The sequence below is a fragment of the Dryas octopetala genome, chromosome 1 (assembly GCF_963921425.1).
Source record: "Dryas octopetala chromosome 1, drDryOcto1.1, whole genome shotgun sequence".
Taxonomy (NCBI): Eukaryota; Viridiplantae; Streptophyta; class Magnoliopsida; order Rosales; family Rosaceae; genus Dryas; species Dryas octopetala.
This window is the reverse complement of record NC_141366.1, coordinates 680186-693961: the sequence shown is the minus strand read 5'-3', so window position 1 is coordinate 693961 and position 13776 is coordinate 680186. Positions and strand designations below refer to the sequence as shown.

The 13776-nt window shown below is 35.2% G+C and overlaps 1 protein-coding gene across 1 annotated transcript; it reads right to left on the bottom strand.

Annotated features, from left to right (window-relative positions):
- Window positions 1–1184: 1184 nt before the first annotated feature.
- On the bottom strand, window positions 1185–5888 carry LOC147296048 (Noc2p family). Its single transcript, XM_086253629.1, has 11 exons — window positions 5689–5888; window positions 5458–5570; window positions 4894–4965; window positions 4256–4810; window positions 3773–4075; window positions 3199–3528; window positions 2905–3111; window positions 2625–2711; window positions 1983–2077; window positions 1770–1898; window positions 1185–1669 (listed from the first exon to the last, which is right to left on the bottom strand). The coding sequence occupies exons 1-11, from the start codon at window positions 5705–5707 to the stop codon at window positions 1387–1389; spliced, it is 2193 nt and encodes a 730-aa protein (XP_086109755.1). The 5' UTR covers window positions 5708–5888; the 3' UTR covers window positions 1185–1386.
- Between the last annotated feature and the right edge of the window lie 7888 nt (window positions 5889–13776).

The window sequence follows — 13776 nt, the reverse complement described above, 5'->3', positions numbered from 1 at the left end:
TTCTAATAGGTCTACTTTAATGAATCGCACATGCCAATATTGAATCCAAATACATAATAAGTCAATCACCATTTAGCTCAGTGGTATAAGTTTTCACTTAATCGGAGTAGGTAGTTAACTATTCAAATCTTATAACAAGAGTTACTCACTTGCTGTACAAGTACAACTCATACAATTTTTAAATTTAAAAAAAAAAAAAAAAACCAAACACACAATAAAGGAAATCATTTATTTCGCATGTCATATTTTGGAAAGAACATTCTATTATTTAGAAATAAATCCCGCATCATTTCCAAATTTGCGTAAATGAAATCTCAAGTTGTGCAATATTAATAGGGGTCCTACCAACCTTGACAATTAAGTTGGGTTGGTGTAATTTTCAACTTTTATTTCTCTGTAATTGGATTCTAACTCAACCCGATTCGACCGAGGATAATCCATGTGTGACAGGTTGGGTTGGTTTGGTTTTCAACTTTTACTTCTCTTTAATATGGTCATAACCGAATCCGACCCGACCGAGAATAATTGAGGTCTTATTTCGGAAAGAGCATTATATTACTTAGTAATAGAAAATGCATCATTTTTATACAATTATTAATAGGGGTCTGACCAACCTTACAGATTGGGTTGGTTTGGTTTTAAATTTTTATTTCTCTGATATCAGGTATAACCGTATAACCGTAAAACCCAACCCGATCCGACCGAGGATTTTCCATATGTGTTGTGGCTTCATTTTTCTTAAATAGTGGAACCTTAACTGGTATAAGTGGATTTTTAATAATTGGTTTTCACACCTTTAGGGCTACGAATGGGTTGGCTCTGAACAAATTATAAATGATGAAGTTTTAAAAGGTACACTATTTCTGTCTAACAAATATTTTTATGTGTTTTTACTTCGATAAATATTATAGAAAAAAGATGTAGATGTTATAAACTTTTTCATTTTGACGATTCATCCACGGTTTTTTAACTCATTACAGAAAATATCCACCAATTCTAAAGCTAAAGAATAGGTTTACACAAAATGAGGTTTGTACAAAGTGTCCCAACTTACCAATTTTATGTCAGCACAACTAAATTCTCCCAATATCCAAAGACGGATAATTAGATTTAGATCATAATTCATTTGAGTACTACCTGCGTTCCTATACCGACTCTTGGAGTTAGGCGGCAAACCAACAACATTGAACAAACTGAATTTCTTTTCATACATAACTTTCAGGTATACAAGCATCTTTTACAAAACTGGTTTCAAGGTCCGGAGTGAAGATTAATTTGCATATGCTCTTAAATACCATTATCATAACTGCTGTTGAAAAGAAAAAAGATTAACAAAACAAAGTAGGCTATCGGACAACAAAAAGGACTAGCATAACTTGTGTCTCTTCAGTTAGCCTTCTTTCTCTTCCTTGATTTCTTTGCTCGAGAATTTACGTTCTTCTTCTTTGATGTATTAGTAGAGTGTTTCTGCTTCTTGCTCTCCAGTTCTGAGGGTACTGATTTCCCCTCTTCATCTTCCTCAGCCAAAAGGGTGTCACTTACAGATCCATCCTCTTCGTCAGAACTGAGTACCAACTCCTGAACAATATCTTCATCCATGGCTACCTCTTCCAGCCTCTGTGTCTTTCTCTTCTTTTTCTTCCTTTTCACGTCTTTATCTTCTTTATCCCTGCAAACCAATAATGTTGCAACACAAATAAAAACAAATATTGATAAGAAAATGAGAGAGAGAGAGAGAGAGAGAGAAGAAGAAATTCTAGTAGCCGTACTTGGGATTGATTCCTGGTAACCAGGATGAACTAAAGACAGTATTGCCTTCCTCACCCCTGGTGTCATATTCTTCATCACTTTCTTGTATTTTACTTCCAAAGACAGATGAATGCTCCCCAACAAGAACACTGGAAACCATATGCATGTTAGAAAATGGAGTATTAAGCATGATAACATGAATATGAAGCCTAATTGAAAACATGATCTCAGACCTGGATTCCATCAACGAATCATTTCTTTGTTGTGCTATTTGGCGTAGAGTTAAAACATACTGCGATAGAGGGCTAGCCCCTGACTTTTTCTCATCCTAGGACAACATATAAGGAATTCAGCCTCTCCAATATGATATCAACATAAAATGAAATGAAGACAAAGCATTCAAGATATTTGAGTTGAACAACTAATTAGGCAATTACATCACAAATATCATTTATGTGGCTTATCAACGAATTACATCACAATCAAACCTTTTTTCTCTAGATACAAAAAAAAAGAAGAAGAAGCAAAATATAGTTTAATTGTTTGATCATGAAAAATCTTTGTTCCAACAAGAAACCATAAATTGCTTTGTTCAAACCCGGCATGAGTTGCACACTGCTGACCCTGCAGTAATCAGCCAATTGCTGAGTTATCACCACCAATTTGTCTTACATACCATTCATACAATAATTATATTATTGAAAGGAAAAAACAACCAATATCAAGCCAACTAAAGCAGGGCTGAGTAGCAACTCATCAAGATCTGGTCCAGTGACTTTCAGCATCCAAAATATAGGCCCTTATAATTATTGGCTGGTAGCAAAGTACAAACATATAGAATATGCTGATGGAAAAAAAATTATGGAAGAGCAGACCTCAAGAAAAGATGCAACTGCAGGATCAGTAGGCAGAAATGAGATTGACATACGCCTTTCATTTGTAAACTGAGAATTAGCCTCAATCTGGGACAAAGAATAGCTGAAACATTAGCTATGTGCACCAAGGCTTTCCCACATTTAAAAGATGCAATCATTAGCAATACAGAGCAGTAAAATAAACAAAATTATTTCCACCAAACAACAATTGACAGATCTCAAGCTCAGGAAGAGACACAGAGTACATGTGTTCACCAGACTCAACACTCTAAGCACATACCTGACAGATAAGCTGCTTCATTGCTTTCCGAAACCTCTCAACCTTGGTTGATTTGCAAAAGCTACGCAATTGCACAACTGGAATAAAAGACAACTCCGGGAAAGCAATAGAATAGCTCCACTGCGCTAAATGTTCAGCAAGCTCATCAACAACAGATAATACACATGCCTCCTGAAATGCTCGGGTCTTCAGGGTTGGCTTGCTAACCTGGAATAAAATTATCCACAATCTCATAAACAATAAAACTGTGGTAGTATATTTGAAGCTGAAAAGAATGCCCATGCTCATATTTACCTTAAGTATAGTACGCAAATCAACAGCTTTGCCAACACCGCCCGTGGTCGGCCTATTCAATTCCTTCATTTCAAGCATGTCCAAAAGGAGCACAGAAACTGGTGTGAAAGTACCCGTCGAAGCAGCAATTCGATTAAGCATTCTAACACACCTCAATCTAAGAGGAAAATACCTAGCAGTTGGAACTAGACGGGCAACACCATAAATTATTTGGGCCAGGGGATATACAACTGGCCTAAAGTCAGCTTCTGAGCCGTAGGCACAGACAGCTCCAGTCCAAAGCTCAAGGCAGTTCATGAACTTCCACTCATAAACCTTACGGAATGCTTCCTATAAGACACAAAGTAGAATAAGTGCACAAGAAATATAGCTCTGGCTAGTTTTTTTCATAAAGTCAGTCAATGATACCAAGAAAATTTTGAGAGGCAGCTTATCTAAATTGTCAATTTTTTAGACAAGAATAAAAATTTGTTAGGATGATCATTCTTAAGTTCAACAAAGAAGCTGTTTGCTACAAGATAACATGCACTAGCAAAAGAAAGGCTCAATAGCATTTTTTAAAAGCTAATAATACCTTAGTTCTTGCATTAAGTGCTTCTCGCAAAATCATTGCTAACTGTCGAATGAAAACAAAGGCATGTTGATATGCAGTGGGAAGGTCTACACCGAAGAGTTCAATTACACAATTTCCAAGAAATTGGACATGTTGTAATTTCACTGCATTCATAAACTGGCAGTTCAAGACATAGGCTTTGTATATCCCCTTAAAGCAGTCATCTAAGCAATCAGATCCAAGCCGAATGCATAAATCTCTGAGAAACAGAAGGGAGACAACTGGGAGGGCACCTCCCCCTAAACCCCACAAGTCAACGGCAGTCTGAAAAGTAAAACATATAAATTAGTTCTCAATTGATAAAAAATAAATTTATAAAGAAAAATATTTGGTCAAAACCAATAACGGATATCTAGTCTGAATATAACCTACATGGCTACATCTAATCTGCATATAACACAAAATTCAAACAGAATATAAAATCATGTGTATCTCTGCACTTACCTTAATGTACTTCCTTAAGAGAACTGGAAAAGCAGCCAAAAATATGGAAGAATATTTAAGACGCCGTAAGGTAAATGATATCATTTCTGAGTCAGTCATTTGACGCAAGACATGTAAGGCATTTCCAAGATAAGACTTCACTAAATGGTTGTAGTTCTTCCATCGTTTTGTTCTCATCAGATCTATTATGGTCTCTTTCTTCCCACCAAAAGCAGGGAGCTCCAACAATTTTCGGATTATTCCATCCATTTCATTAAGTACAAATACCATCACTTTATTAAAGACACTGCTAGACATAATACTAAAATCTAACAAAGACTCATCCTCTTTATCATCCCCATAGTGGCAGGCAGTGCGGAAAGCTTTCATAAGAGAATGAACTGCACTCAATTTCCCATTTTCTCGAATCAAGTTGCACCAGGAATCAACCATTTCAGCAGTTATAACTTTTTTCGATGGTTTCTGTTTCATTTGTGCAACATCATGACCGCTACTCTCTTCATCCACGACTTCTTCCTCATCTACTTGAGTTTCTGCTTCTTCCAATGAATCTTCCTGTGTAAAACAGGGATAGGCTTAATTTAATATTTAACATCCCTGAGTTATATTAAAAGTTAAAACAATGTTTGCATACTCACATCGATATCCTCATCATTAAATTGTAGAAGTTCCTTGTCATGCTCTTTTAGGAAATCATAGAACTCCGGGTCCTGCAGGTACGAATTAATAATAACTTCATGACTTAAAGTATAATAGAAAAAAAAAAAAAAGCACAGGAAAGATTAACAAGTGATCAGCCAACCTGAGTTTTCTGAGTTGATGGCAAATGCAGGTTTTTCAAAACATCAAATTTGAAGATCACATGCAATTAACCAAGTTCATTCTTGAAAAGTCTATGCAACCCTAAGTGACCAAATCTCATCCTAATTTCTTAGGAGAATCAATTTTTTTTATTAATTTGCATAACAATCCGTGTAGTTCTCACCAATGTAAGCCGCCCAATAAAATTCTAACTAAACTATGATCGCTGCAAACTTCCATTCGCATATACATTAGTTTATAAACACACATATACAAACATAATACATATACATATATATGAATGTAAATAGCAAATTTTTGCAAAACCAAAAAAAAAAAAAAAAGTACACATATATTGAAAAATACATAAGCTGGTAAAATGGAAAAATAGAAGTTCTAACCTTTTCGGCAAGCCTTTGGAGTTGTTCCTTATGCTCTTTCGCTTGACCCGGAGACTTGGAGCTCTTCTGGCTTTTGTTTTCATCTTTGTTTCTTCCCTTTTTCGATTTGTTCCCTGAGATTACAATTTAAGCAGTGGAATTAAATTTTAAAAAAAAGCAGCTTGATTGTGTACAAAGCACAAACACAGATAGAACCAAAAGAAATATGTTGGACAGAGAGAGAAAGAGAACCTGGGTGTGGTGCTTCCATGACGAGAATTGGTGGCAATGGAAATAAAAGCAATGGCAGTTGAGTGGCTTAATCCAATCTTCGATTGAGAAAACTGGGAATCGGAAATTCACCAATCCAAACGCGGCCTTAGAGAATTTGAGAAGCTGAGGAAAAAGGACTAGGGAATTCACGTACCTCGTCGCTATGCCTAAAACCCTAACCTTCAGTTTTGGGGTTTTTACTATTTTTGACTTTTTTGTTTTTATCCATTCTTTAACGTGTTTGGGTTCGGGCCTCAGCACAATATTTGGGCCTGGGCTTCAAACGGGTTTGTATGGAATCAGTAATCGAGTATTAGCTTTTGGGCTGGGCTTTAAAACCTTTGATACGGAGTTTTTTTTTTAAGCTCATATGCCAAATAAAAATTGGACCCACATGTAGACATCTAGTAAAAAAAATGTGATACACCTAATTTTTATTCGTTACAAATTAATGGCGTGGATTCGTGGAAGTTGAGCGTAGAAACCGAGGCAGACACGTGAGAGTGATATTTGTGTAACTGCCGCAAATCCTCACACTGTTTTCTGGACCTGTCTCAAGAATCTTTGACGAGTGTGTGGGGCCGTTGCAGCACACAACAAATTCCATGCATGCATAGCCAAAATAAAAAATAAAAAATCCCATGCATGCATAGCCACTTAGCCATTTGTCGCCAAAAATATCATCGATAAGCAGTTTTATCTGCCGCGCGCGGGTGAACGCATGAACCCTTTCAAGCTCTCCCACCATCACCACCGTCCCTTTAATTAGTTACAATTCTATCTCACATATTTAAACCAAGTAAGAAACAATTAATTTCAAACTATGGGCAAATTATAACGGGATCGAAGACCGAAGATGGTAGGATAGATCATGACCAAGGTCCCACTTTTACTATCGTAATTTTGAGTTATTATAAAAATTTTGCAAGTATTTTCAAAACAAAAAATATTACAGGAAGATCGAGACCTTATATACTTTTATATATTGTTCATCTCAAACCTCCACAAGCTTAAGTAATTTTGACATATGAGAAAAACTTACATGTAACGAGTGTATACACCATTACACTATCACTCTCACAATAAGTAATCACATGACTAGCATGTGAGAAGATATTGTGAGAGTGTGAGTGTATACACCTATTACATGGAAGTCTTAATCAATAAGGGGTGGAGATACATTAAGGTACGTATGAGGTAGATCGAGGTGTCAAACGAGTTGACCAAGTGCTATGCTTGTGCCGACTCATATACCTAAGACCTAGTTAGGCTCGACACCATGCGCAGCTCATTCGTGCTTGTGTAGTGTTCATGTTGTGCCTTAAATGAGTTTTTTTTTTCTTTTTGTTTTAAGAGTGAGTAAACTAATCTTATGATATATTTTTTGTCTTATAATTAAATATTATTTTTTTGCTTGAAAAATTGAATTTTCTTGTTGAGAAGTTCTCTAAAAATGGAAAAAATAATGTTAAATGAGCTGTGCTGAGTTCGGGCTCATTTTGTACTCGTGTTTGTGTACTACTTGGCCCGTGTTCTGCCGTGCCTCATGAGCTAAAAATTTTGACCAAGCTCGGCCCATTTAATCATTAATTGTCTCATGCTCATGCCGGTTTTGGCCATTTGACACTCTAGTATGAGGTGGTTATAGTGCACATGGAGCTCTAAATATATATGTTTTAGATAAATTTAAAAAGCATTTGTAGTATTCTGTATTCTAAAATTTTTTGACAAAATAAGATTGTATAATAACCCTATAAGTAAAGACATTTGGATTCTTGCCTTTTTTAGAAGTATAAATTTGTTTAATAAAAAAAACGAACTTTTTAGTTAATTACCTTATCATTGTGATGACCTAAATTAGTCATGATTACCTTTAAAAACTAGCTAGCTAGTCAAAAAATGACCAAATAATTTTCAAAAAAATAAAAGATATAACAAGTTAATTAAAGAGAAGAATGATGGAGAAGACAAAAAGAAAAGATAAATTGGATAAAAGTAATTAATGTAAATTTTAATTGGTATGACTCAAAACATTGCAAGAAATTCCATTTAAAATACATAATGAATTAAAGATTACATAGATTTTAATTGAGGCTGTTATCATCACTCAATTAAGTTGTAACAATTTCCAATATATATATATCTTCTAAGTTGTAAAATGATAGGAAAATGTGGCATGAAAAAACATGTTCAAATTAATAGCTGCAAGTTCAGTACTTTTTAGATTGCACTATCGTCAGTCAAAGATAAAATCTGAAATATATATTATGAAATTGAAATAAGCCAACACCCATAATTCCGATGAAGATTGCAGACTCTTAAAAAATACTTCATTAAAAAAGAAAAAATTTCAACTCAAACAGATTGAAGAAAAAAAAAAAGGGTAATTAAATATCAAAATTAATCCTTAATTAGTTATCTCTCTTCTGCTTCCCATAACTGAAAGGTTGATTCTGATCATCGATCTGGACCAGCTTCGTTATTCGAAGAAGAACTTGCATTAGCCGCACCTGAAGCAAAATTATAAGAGTCGATCCCTTGCAGTAGGCCTAAGGATTTTTCGCTGCTAGCTAGCTTCTTCCTTTTTCAATCTTTTGGCATGGGAGCTCATATGACCTCCGAAGGCACTGCCGCTAGAAAATGCCTTGTCACAGAGAAAGCACTTATGCTGCACCAGCTGGTACGACGTCGTTGCTGTACTGCTTTCCTTAATAACATCTTTCTGCAGCCTCTTGCGGCGGGTATAGTTGGAGGAACTAGCCTCATGGTCATGATATATCGGCTTGCAATTCAGAAATGCCGAGATCTGAGGGTTTTCGTTTTGGCCCCACCAACTTAGTTCTAGCAGATGTAGTACTAGTACTAGCTAGTACTACTGTGAAATGGCACGACTGGCCGGGTTGAAACAGTGACCCTTAATCCATTGGAGATCAATGATGGAGGAGGTGTAGAAGCAACAGGCCTATGAAGATTGATGGCTTGTGGATTAATGGCTGAAACATGGGTTGGTCGATATTGCCTGGAAAATTGATGACCTGCAACATTGTTGCCTGGAAAATGGACTGCATTTTGTGGTTGATCACATGATCTCGTATATAGGGTCACTCTTTTTGGTGCCCAATATGAAGTATTCATCATAGAGCTCTGAACTTTAGGGAAGTTGAAGGTGCCAGCAACTGGTCGAGCGCGAGTCAAAAATTTAGTACTGGAAGAACCACCAGGAGCAGTAGGTTGCGGGTTTGTCATAGCTGCAGCCAAGCCATAGTTGAGACCATAGCTTGGTGATGATGGCCTAGAAATATTTGAGCTTGCAAATTCAGGCACAATATTGGAATTGGGAAGTTGAAAAATTTAGTGGTGTGTGAGACCACAGTGACCTCCGTTTCAGTGTGGATGAGAGGACTCTGATCATGATATAAGTGGTTATTGGGCATAATGGGAATATTGGTGATGGGGACATTTGATATGTTGAGGAGCTCAAATTCTCCCCCAATGTTAGGGTCACTCTTCAATATAGTTGTCTAGGTCACTGCTAGTATTACAAGTGCCCATTTGGTTGCTCTTAGGGAAAGACATAACTCTAGGGTAATGAAATTTGAAGAGTGTTGGGGAAGGGGGCCTGGTATAGAAGATCTAGGGGTGAAGACTGACCGATAGGACTATCAGACTATGACAGTCTGAGTTCGTATTTGCTGTTTTAGTTTTACCCAATGTCTGGTACTATACACATTTATACAGGCAATTGGGCAAATGAAATTTAAGATCGAGCTAGTGCTACATAAAAAATGTGAAAATAAATATGGTAGTCCCTAATGACTTATGGTAACTTTTAACCAACATGGCAACATATAAGGCAATGGCCCAGCTCAAATCCATGTGGTAAATACATTTTCATTCCATATTAGGAAATCTAGCTCGGGAAATCCTATATATTAAGAATTTCATATATGGAAAGTAAATTAAATAACATATAAGGAATTTCATTTCTGCATACAGGTGTAAAATATAAAAATTAATTAAATAAACATATGTACAGCTTGTTATAGCAGAAAAAGGAAATTCACTGTTGGTGTCATTACATATATGATATATACCAAAATTGCATGTGCGCATTTTTTATTAGTTTTCTGTTTCTTTTTTTTTTTTTTTTGACAAAAAAAAATTTACACGCAGCCAAACTCCATGCATATCATTAGTGAGAACTACTCGAATTCTCCATACATGAAAAATTATATATATCTCTACGAATTTATTTAAAATTATGTTGTTATTTTTTATCATGAAGCAGCCTTCATAAATAGTATGACCGGCCGGTACTTATAATCAACGCAAAGTTTTTTAATTAATTGTCTGAGAAAGAACATTGTAAAAATGTTTCTTAACGGTAGTTATTAGGCTCGAAAATTAATTAGATAACAACTAAACCAATTAATCAAATTCAATCTCTTCTAAGAAAATCTGAAAAAAATTTGAATTAGACGTTCTACAAATAATTTATAGAGATAGAAACCTGAGAAATTTTTATTACTTTTTTTTTTTATTTTGGGTGCAGTACACACTAGTACAGTACCTAGCTAGCTACTACCTAATTTGGAAACATATAATATAAGCTAGTCTTACATAATTTTTATTAACGTCGAACGCATACCACACTCATTTTCTCTGCAAGTTTTCTTTTCCTAAATTTTTTTAATTATATTCATATGAGCCTACTTAGCTCATTAATCAACTTCAGCCCACTCAATCACTTTACCTAACTATTATCCAATAAAATCAACTCATATAGACGACGACTTTAATAACTAAAATAAGTAATGAATCCAAATCCTTAGATTTATTTCTAAGTAATGAATCCAAATCCTTATAGTTTTATTTCTATAGTCAGAATTATAACATTTAAGAGAAAGTTTATTTTAATATTGACCTTGGAGTATTTTAAGTAGTATCAATCCCAACCATTATGGTTTGATTATTTATCTTACTTACGTACCAAGGTCGAACCCTAGGTATTTGTAGAAGGATTTTCCTTTGACAAGCCAAAGGAGAATAGTTATTTGAACCATGCATGAACTTAAGTGTGTGGGGAAGGGAGACTAGAGTTACAAGCTCTCATGTAACTTATATTTTTCCTTTTTAACCATGAGTACTGATGCAACTTCTATTTAAGTAATAATAATATTAAATTAAAAAAAAATTAATTAGACACCCGAACTAGCCTTGCAAAAGAACCAGTAAGGTAAGTATTTAATTACCATGCATATATGCATATATTTGTTGGTGCCATTAGGAATTAGGTCACTTACTAAAAATAGACCACAAATAATTAAATGGGGCAAACGGATTACCATATTAGAAAATTATGTTGAAGATTGTATGTTGTTCGCTAAAACAACAAATTTTTTCATATCCATAGAAAATTGAGAGGGTAAATTTCCCCCCACAAAAATAAAAAATTTGAGATTGAATGTAATTAAATTAATTCCCACACACATAAAATTAAGAGAGTAAAACAAATGTTATAGTATTAGTCATCAATAAACACTTTTTTGGTATTCGAGAGTGTACTGGGCCAGCCTTGACCCAAGTCTAATGTAACGTACATCTTCTCACACCTCCCTGAGGTATTAATTAATTTAGCATTTTAGGTTTACAATTACTCTATTACCTTATCTTTTGAAAGGGAGAGATTCTTTCTTATCACAGACATAATTACTTTTTTGTATTTAACATAAATGTACTAGAGGTAAATGGGTCCACTAAAATTTTGAATCCAAAAAGGCGAAAAATTACCATATAACCATTGAAGAAATTTCTCAAAAAGCCTCTATATCGGTCCCACCTCTATTAGAAAGGCGTTGCCAAAAGTGGTACCAACCCTAGCATTACTCCTATATAAAGTCATGTAAGTGCATAGCTCTCACTCACTCACTCACCATTTCTTTCAGGTTTTCTTTTGCTGAAACGCCTCTCACCCTTCAACCTAAAATCGCCTCTCTCCCTAGCCTCTCGATCTCTCTCGATATATCTCCTTTTCCAATATATATCCAGTACCAAATCTAATATTTACATGGCTTTCTTCGGTTCTAGCAACCTTTTTCCCCGATCTGGAGTGAATGATTATGAGGCCAGTAGCAGTACTAGTGCCATACAAGGCACTAGCAAGAATCACAAGATGAAGAATATTATGAAACAAGAGCAAGAGCCTATAGCTGCTGTAAGTACTATCGCTGCTAATTATCCCGATGTGGGATCAACAGTTCCAGCTGCAACTAGCAGAGCTCCAGTAGTTGAGCCACCATCTCATGCCGTTCAATCTCATCAAACCAACGATGAACAGTCGCTACTGGGCCCGGATGGGATTACCCACAGCCTGCCTTACACCAAGTACGGTCCATACTTTTGCCCAAGGTGCCTGGGACGGTTTGAAACGTCCCAGAAATTCGCGGCTCATATGGGGTCGCATTACAGGCACGAGACTAAGGAAGAAACGAGCTTCCGTCATGCTCTAAAGTACCCAAACCGAGATCAAGGCCAGCACAACAATGACAATGGTCTTGGGTTTGTGCAGATAGCTCGGGGCAACGTTAACCAACTCTCTATTGCAGCTGCTGCTTCTTCATCTGTGGCTTCCTCTTCAGCTGCTGCTTCTGGTGCTGCACCTTCTGCACTACCAAATCGCTTTGTGGGCCTCACTCTTCATCAAATCACGGCTTTCACTCGCAGATCTGCTGCTCCAACACCCAATTCACTGATCCTCAATGCGATTCAGGTCAAGGAGGAGGAGGTTCAGGTTAAGGAGGAGAGGATGTGGGACTACTAGCTAGCTAGCTAGTTAGGGTTTCATGTTAATTTCTGTTTGGGCGTCATTTTCATTCTACCTTTTTTTATATGAATAAAATTCAGTTTTAACTTATTTCGCTATAGCAGCTTGCATGTATTTCTGGCTGTGTTTTAGATCTTGTTTTTCTTCTTATTATTATTTGTTTTTTCAATTGAACAATCTTGTTTTAAAATTTAGTTATAATTAAATTGGCGGCAATTGAGACCGTACTATCAGACCGTTTACCGTTATGACGTACCTATCATGTATATCAAGTATTAGACCGTTTATCGTTATGAACTATCATGTACATTAATTAATTATTATCTCATCATTTATCGTTATTACTTATTGTACGTGTAGATTAATTATCAAACCGTTTACCGTTATTACTTATTGTATAAATAAATTATTATGCCGTTAATAACTATTAAATTATTAAGTACCGCACACTATTAACAACTAATTAATTTTATTAACAAATACAAGTATTGTAATATCCTCTTTTTTGCATAAATATTGTAATATTTTCATACATTTACATCAAGATAAATATATTTATGAAGTACTACTGTATATATCTTCTAACATAATTTTATATTTTCATAATGAGTTTTATTTAATAGATACTGTTAAAATATAAAATAGTTGTTGGTCCACATCGGAACATATGCATATTAGAGAGATATAATTAATTAAGTTCAAATCTCTGCAGTCATTTCTCTCAATGTAAGTTGAAAATTTTCACATATATTTTCTCAATGTAAGTTGAACTTGGAGGGAGAGTGTTATATATTTATCCTAGCAGCCTAATAGATTTTATGAAAAGCATGGCTCATAGTCAAGCCAACAAGACTTGGAAATTAAGTTTATCATGAAAAGAATACCACACTATATATGGTTGGATGTATCAGATGTCCAGAAGGTTGCAGTTATATATATATGTTAAACTCTACATAGTTACAGGAAATAAAAACTTATATACAAAGTTTTGTCAACTGCAATACGTACATCGCTCACTATGTGATTAATCACGTAAGTACTCTCGAAATCCCTGACTAAATAATACTTTAGAAATCAGCAAAATAGCTCCAAAGTTTTCATTGTACAGTAACCCTCAAGCCTGTGATTCTAACTCCATCTAAAGTTTTCTTTTTTATTCTATTAAAAAGTCCAGGAGATCGATACTGAAAGCCTTTTTCTTTATTTCTTTAGAAACGCCGGATAATATAATGTCTATATTTGCC

What these genes read in the sequence shown, in the direction of transcription:
- LOC147296048 (XM_086253629.1), bottom strand. An exon ending in TGAAGCAGCTTATCTGTCAG is followed by an intron (nt 2,712 to 2,904) that starts GTATGTGCTTAG and finishes TCTTTGTCCCAG; the next exon opens with ATTGAGGCTAATTCTCAGTT. An exon ending in CAGTTGCATCTTTTCTTGAG is followed by an intron (nt 2,078 to 2,624) that starts GTCTGCTCTTCC and finishes ATGTTGTCCTAG; the next exon opens with GATGAGAAAAAGTCAGGGGC.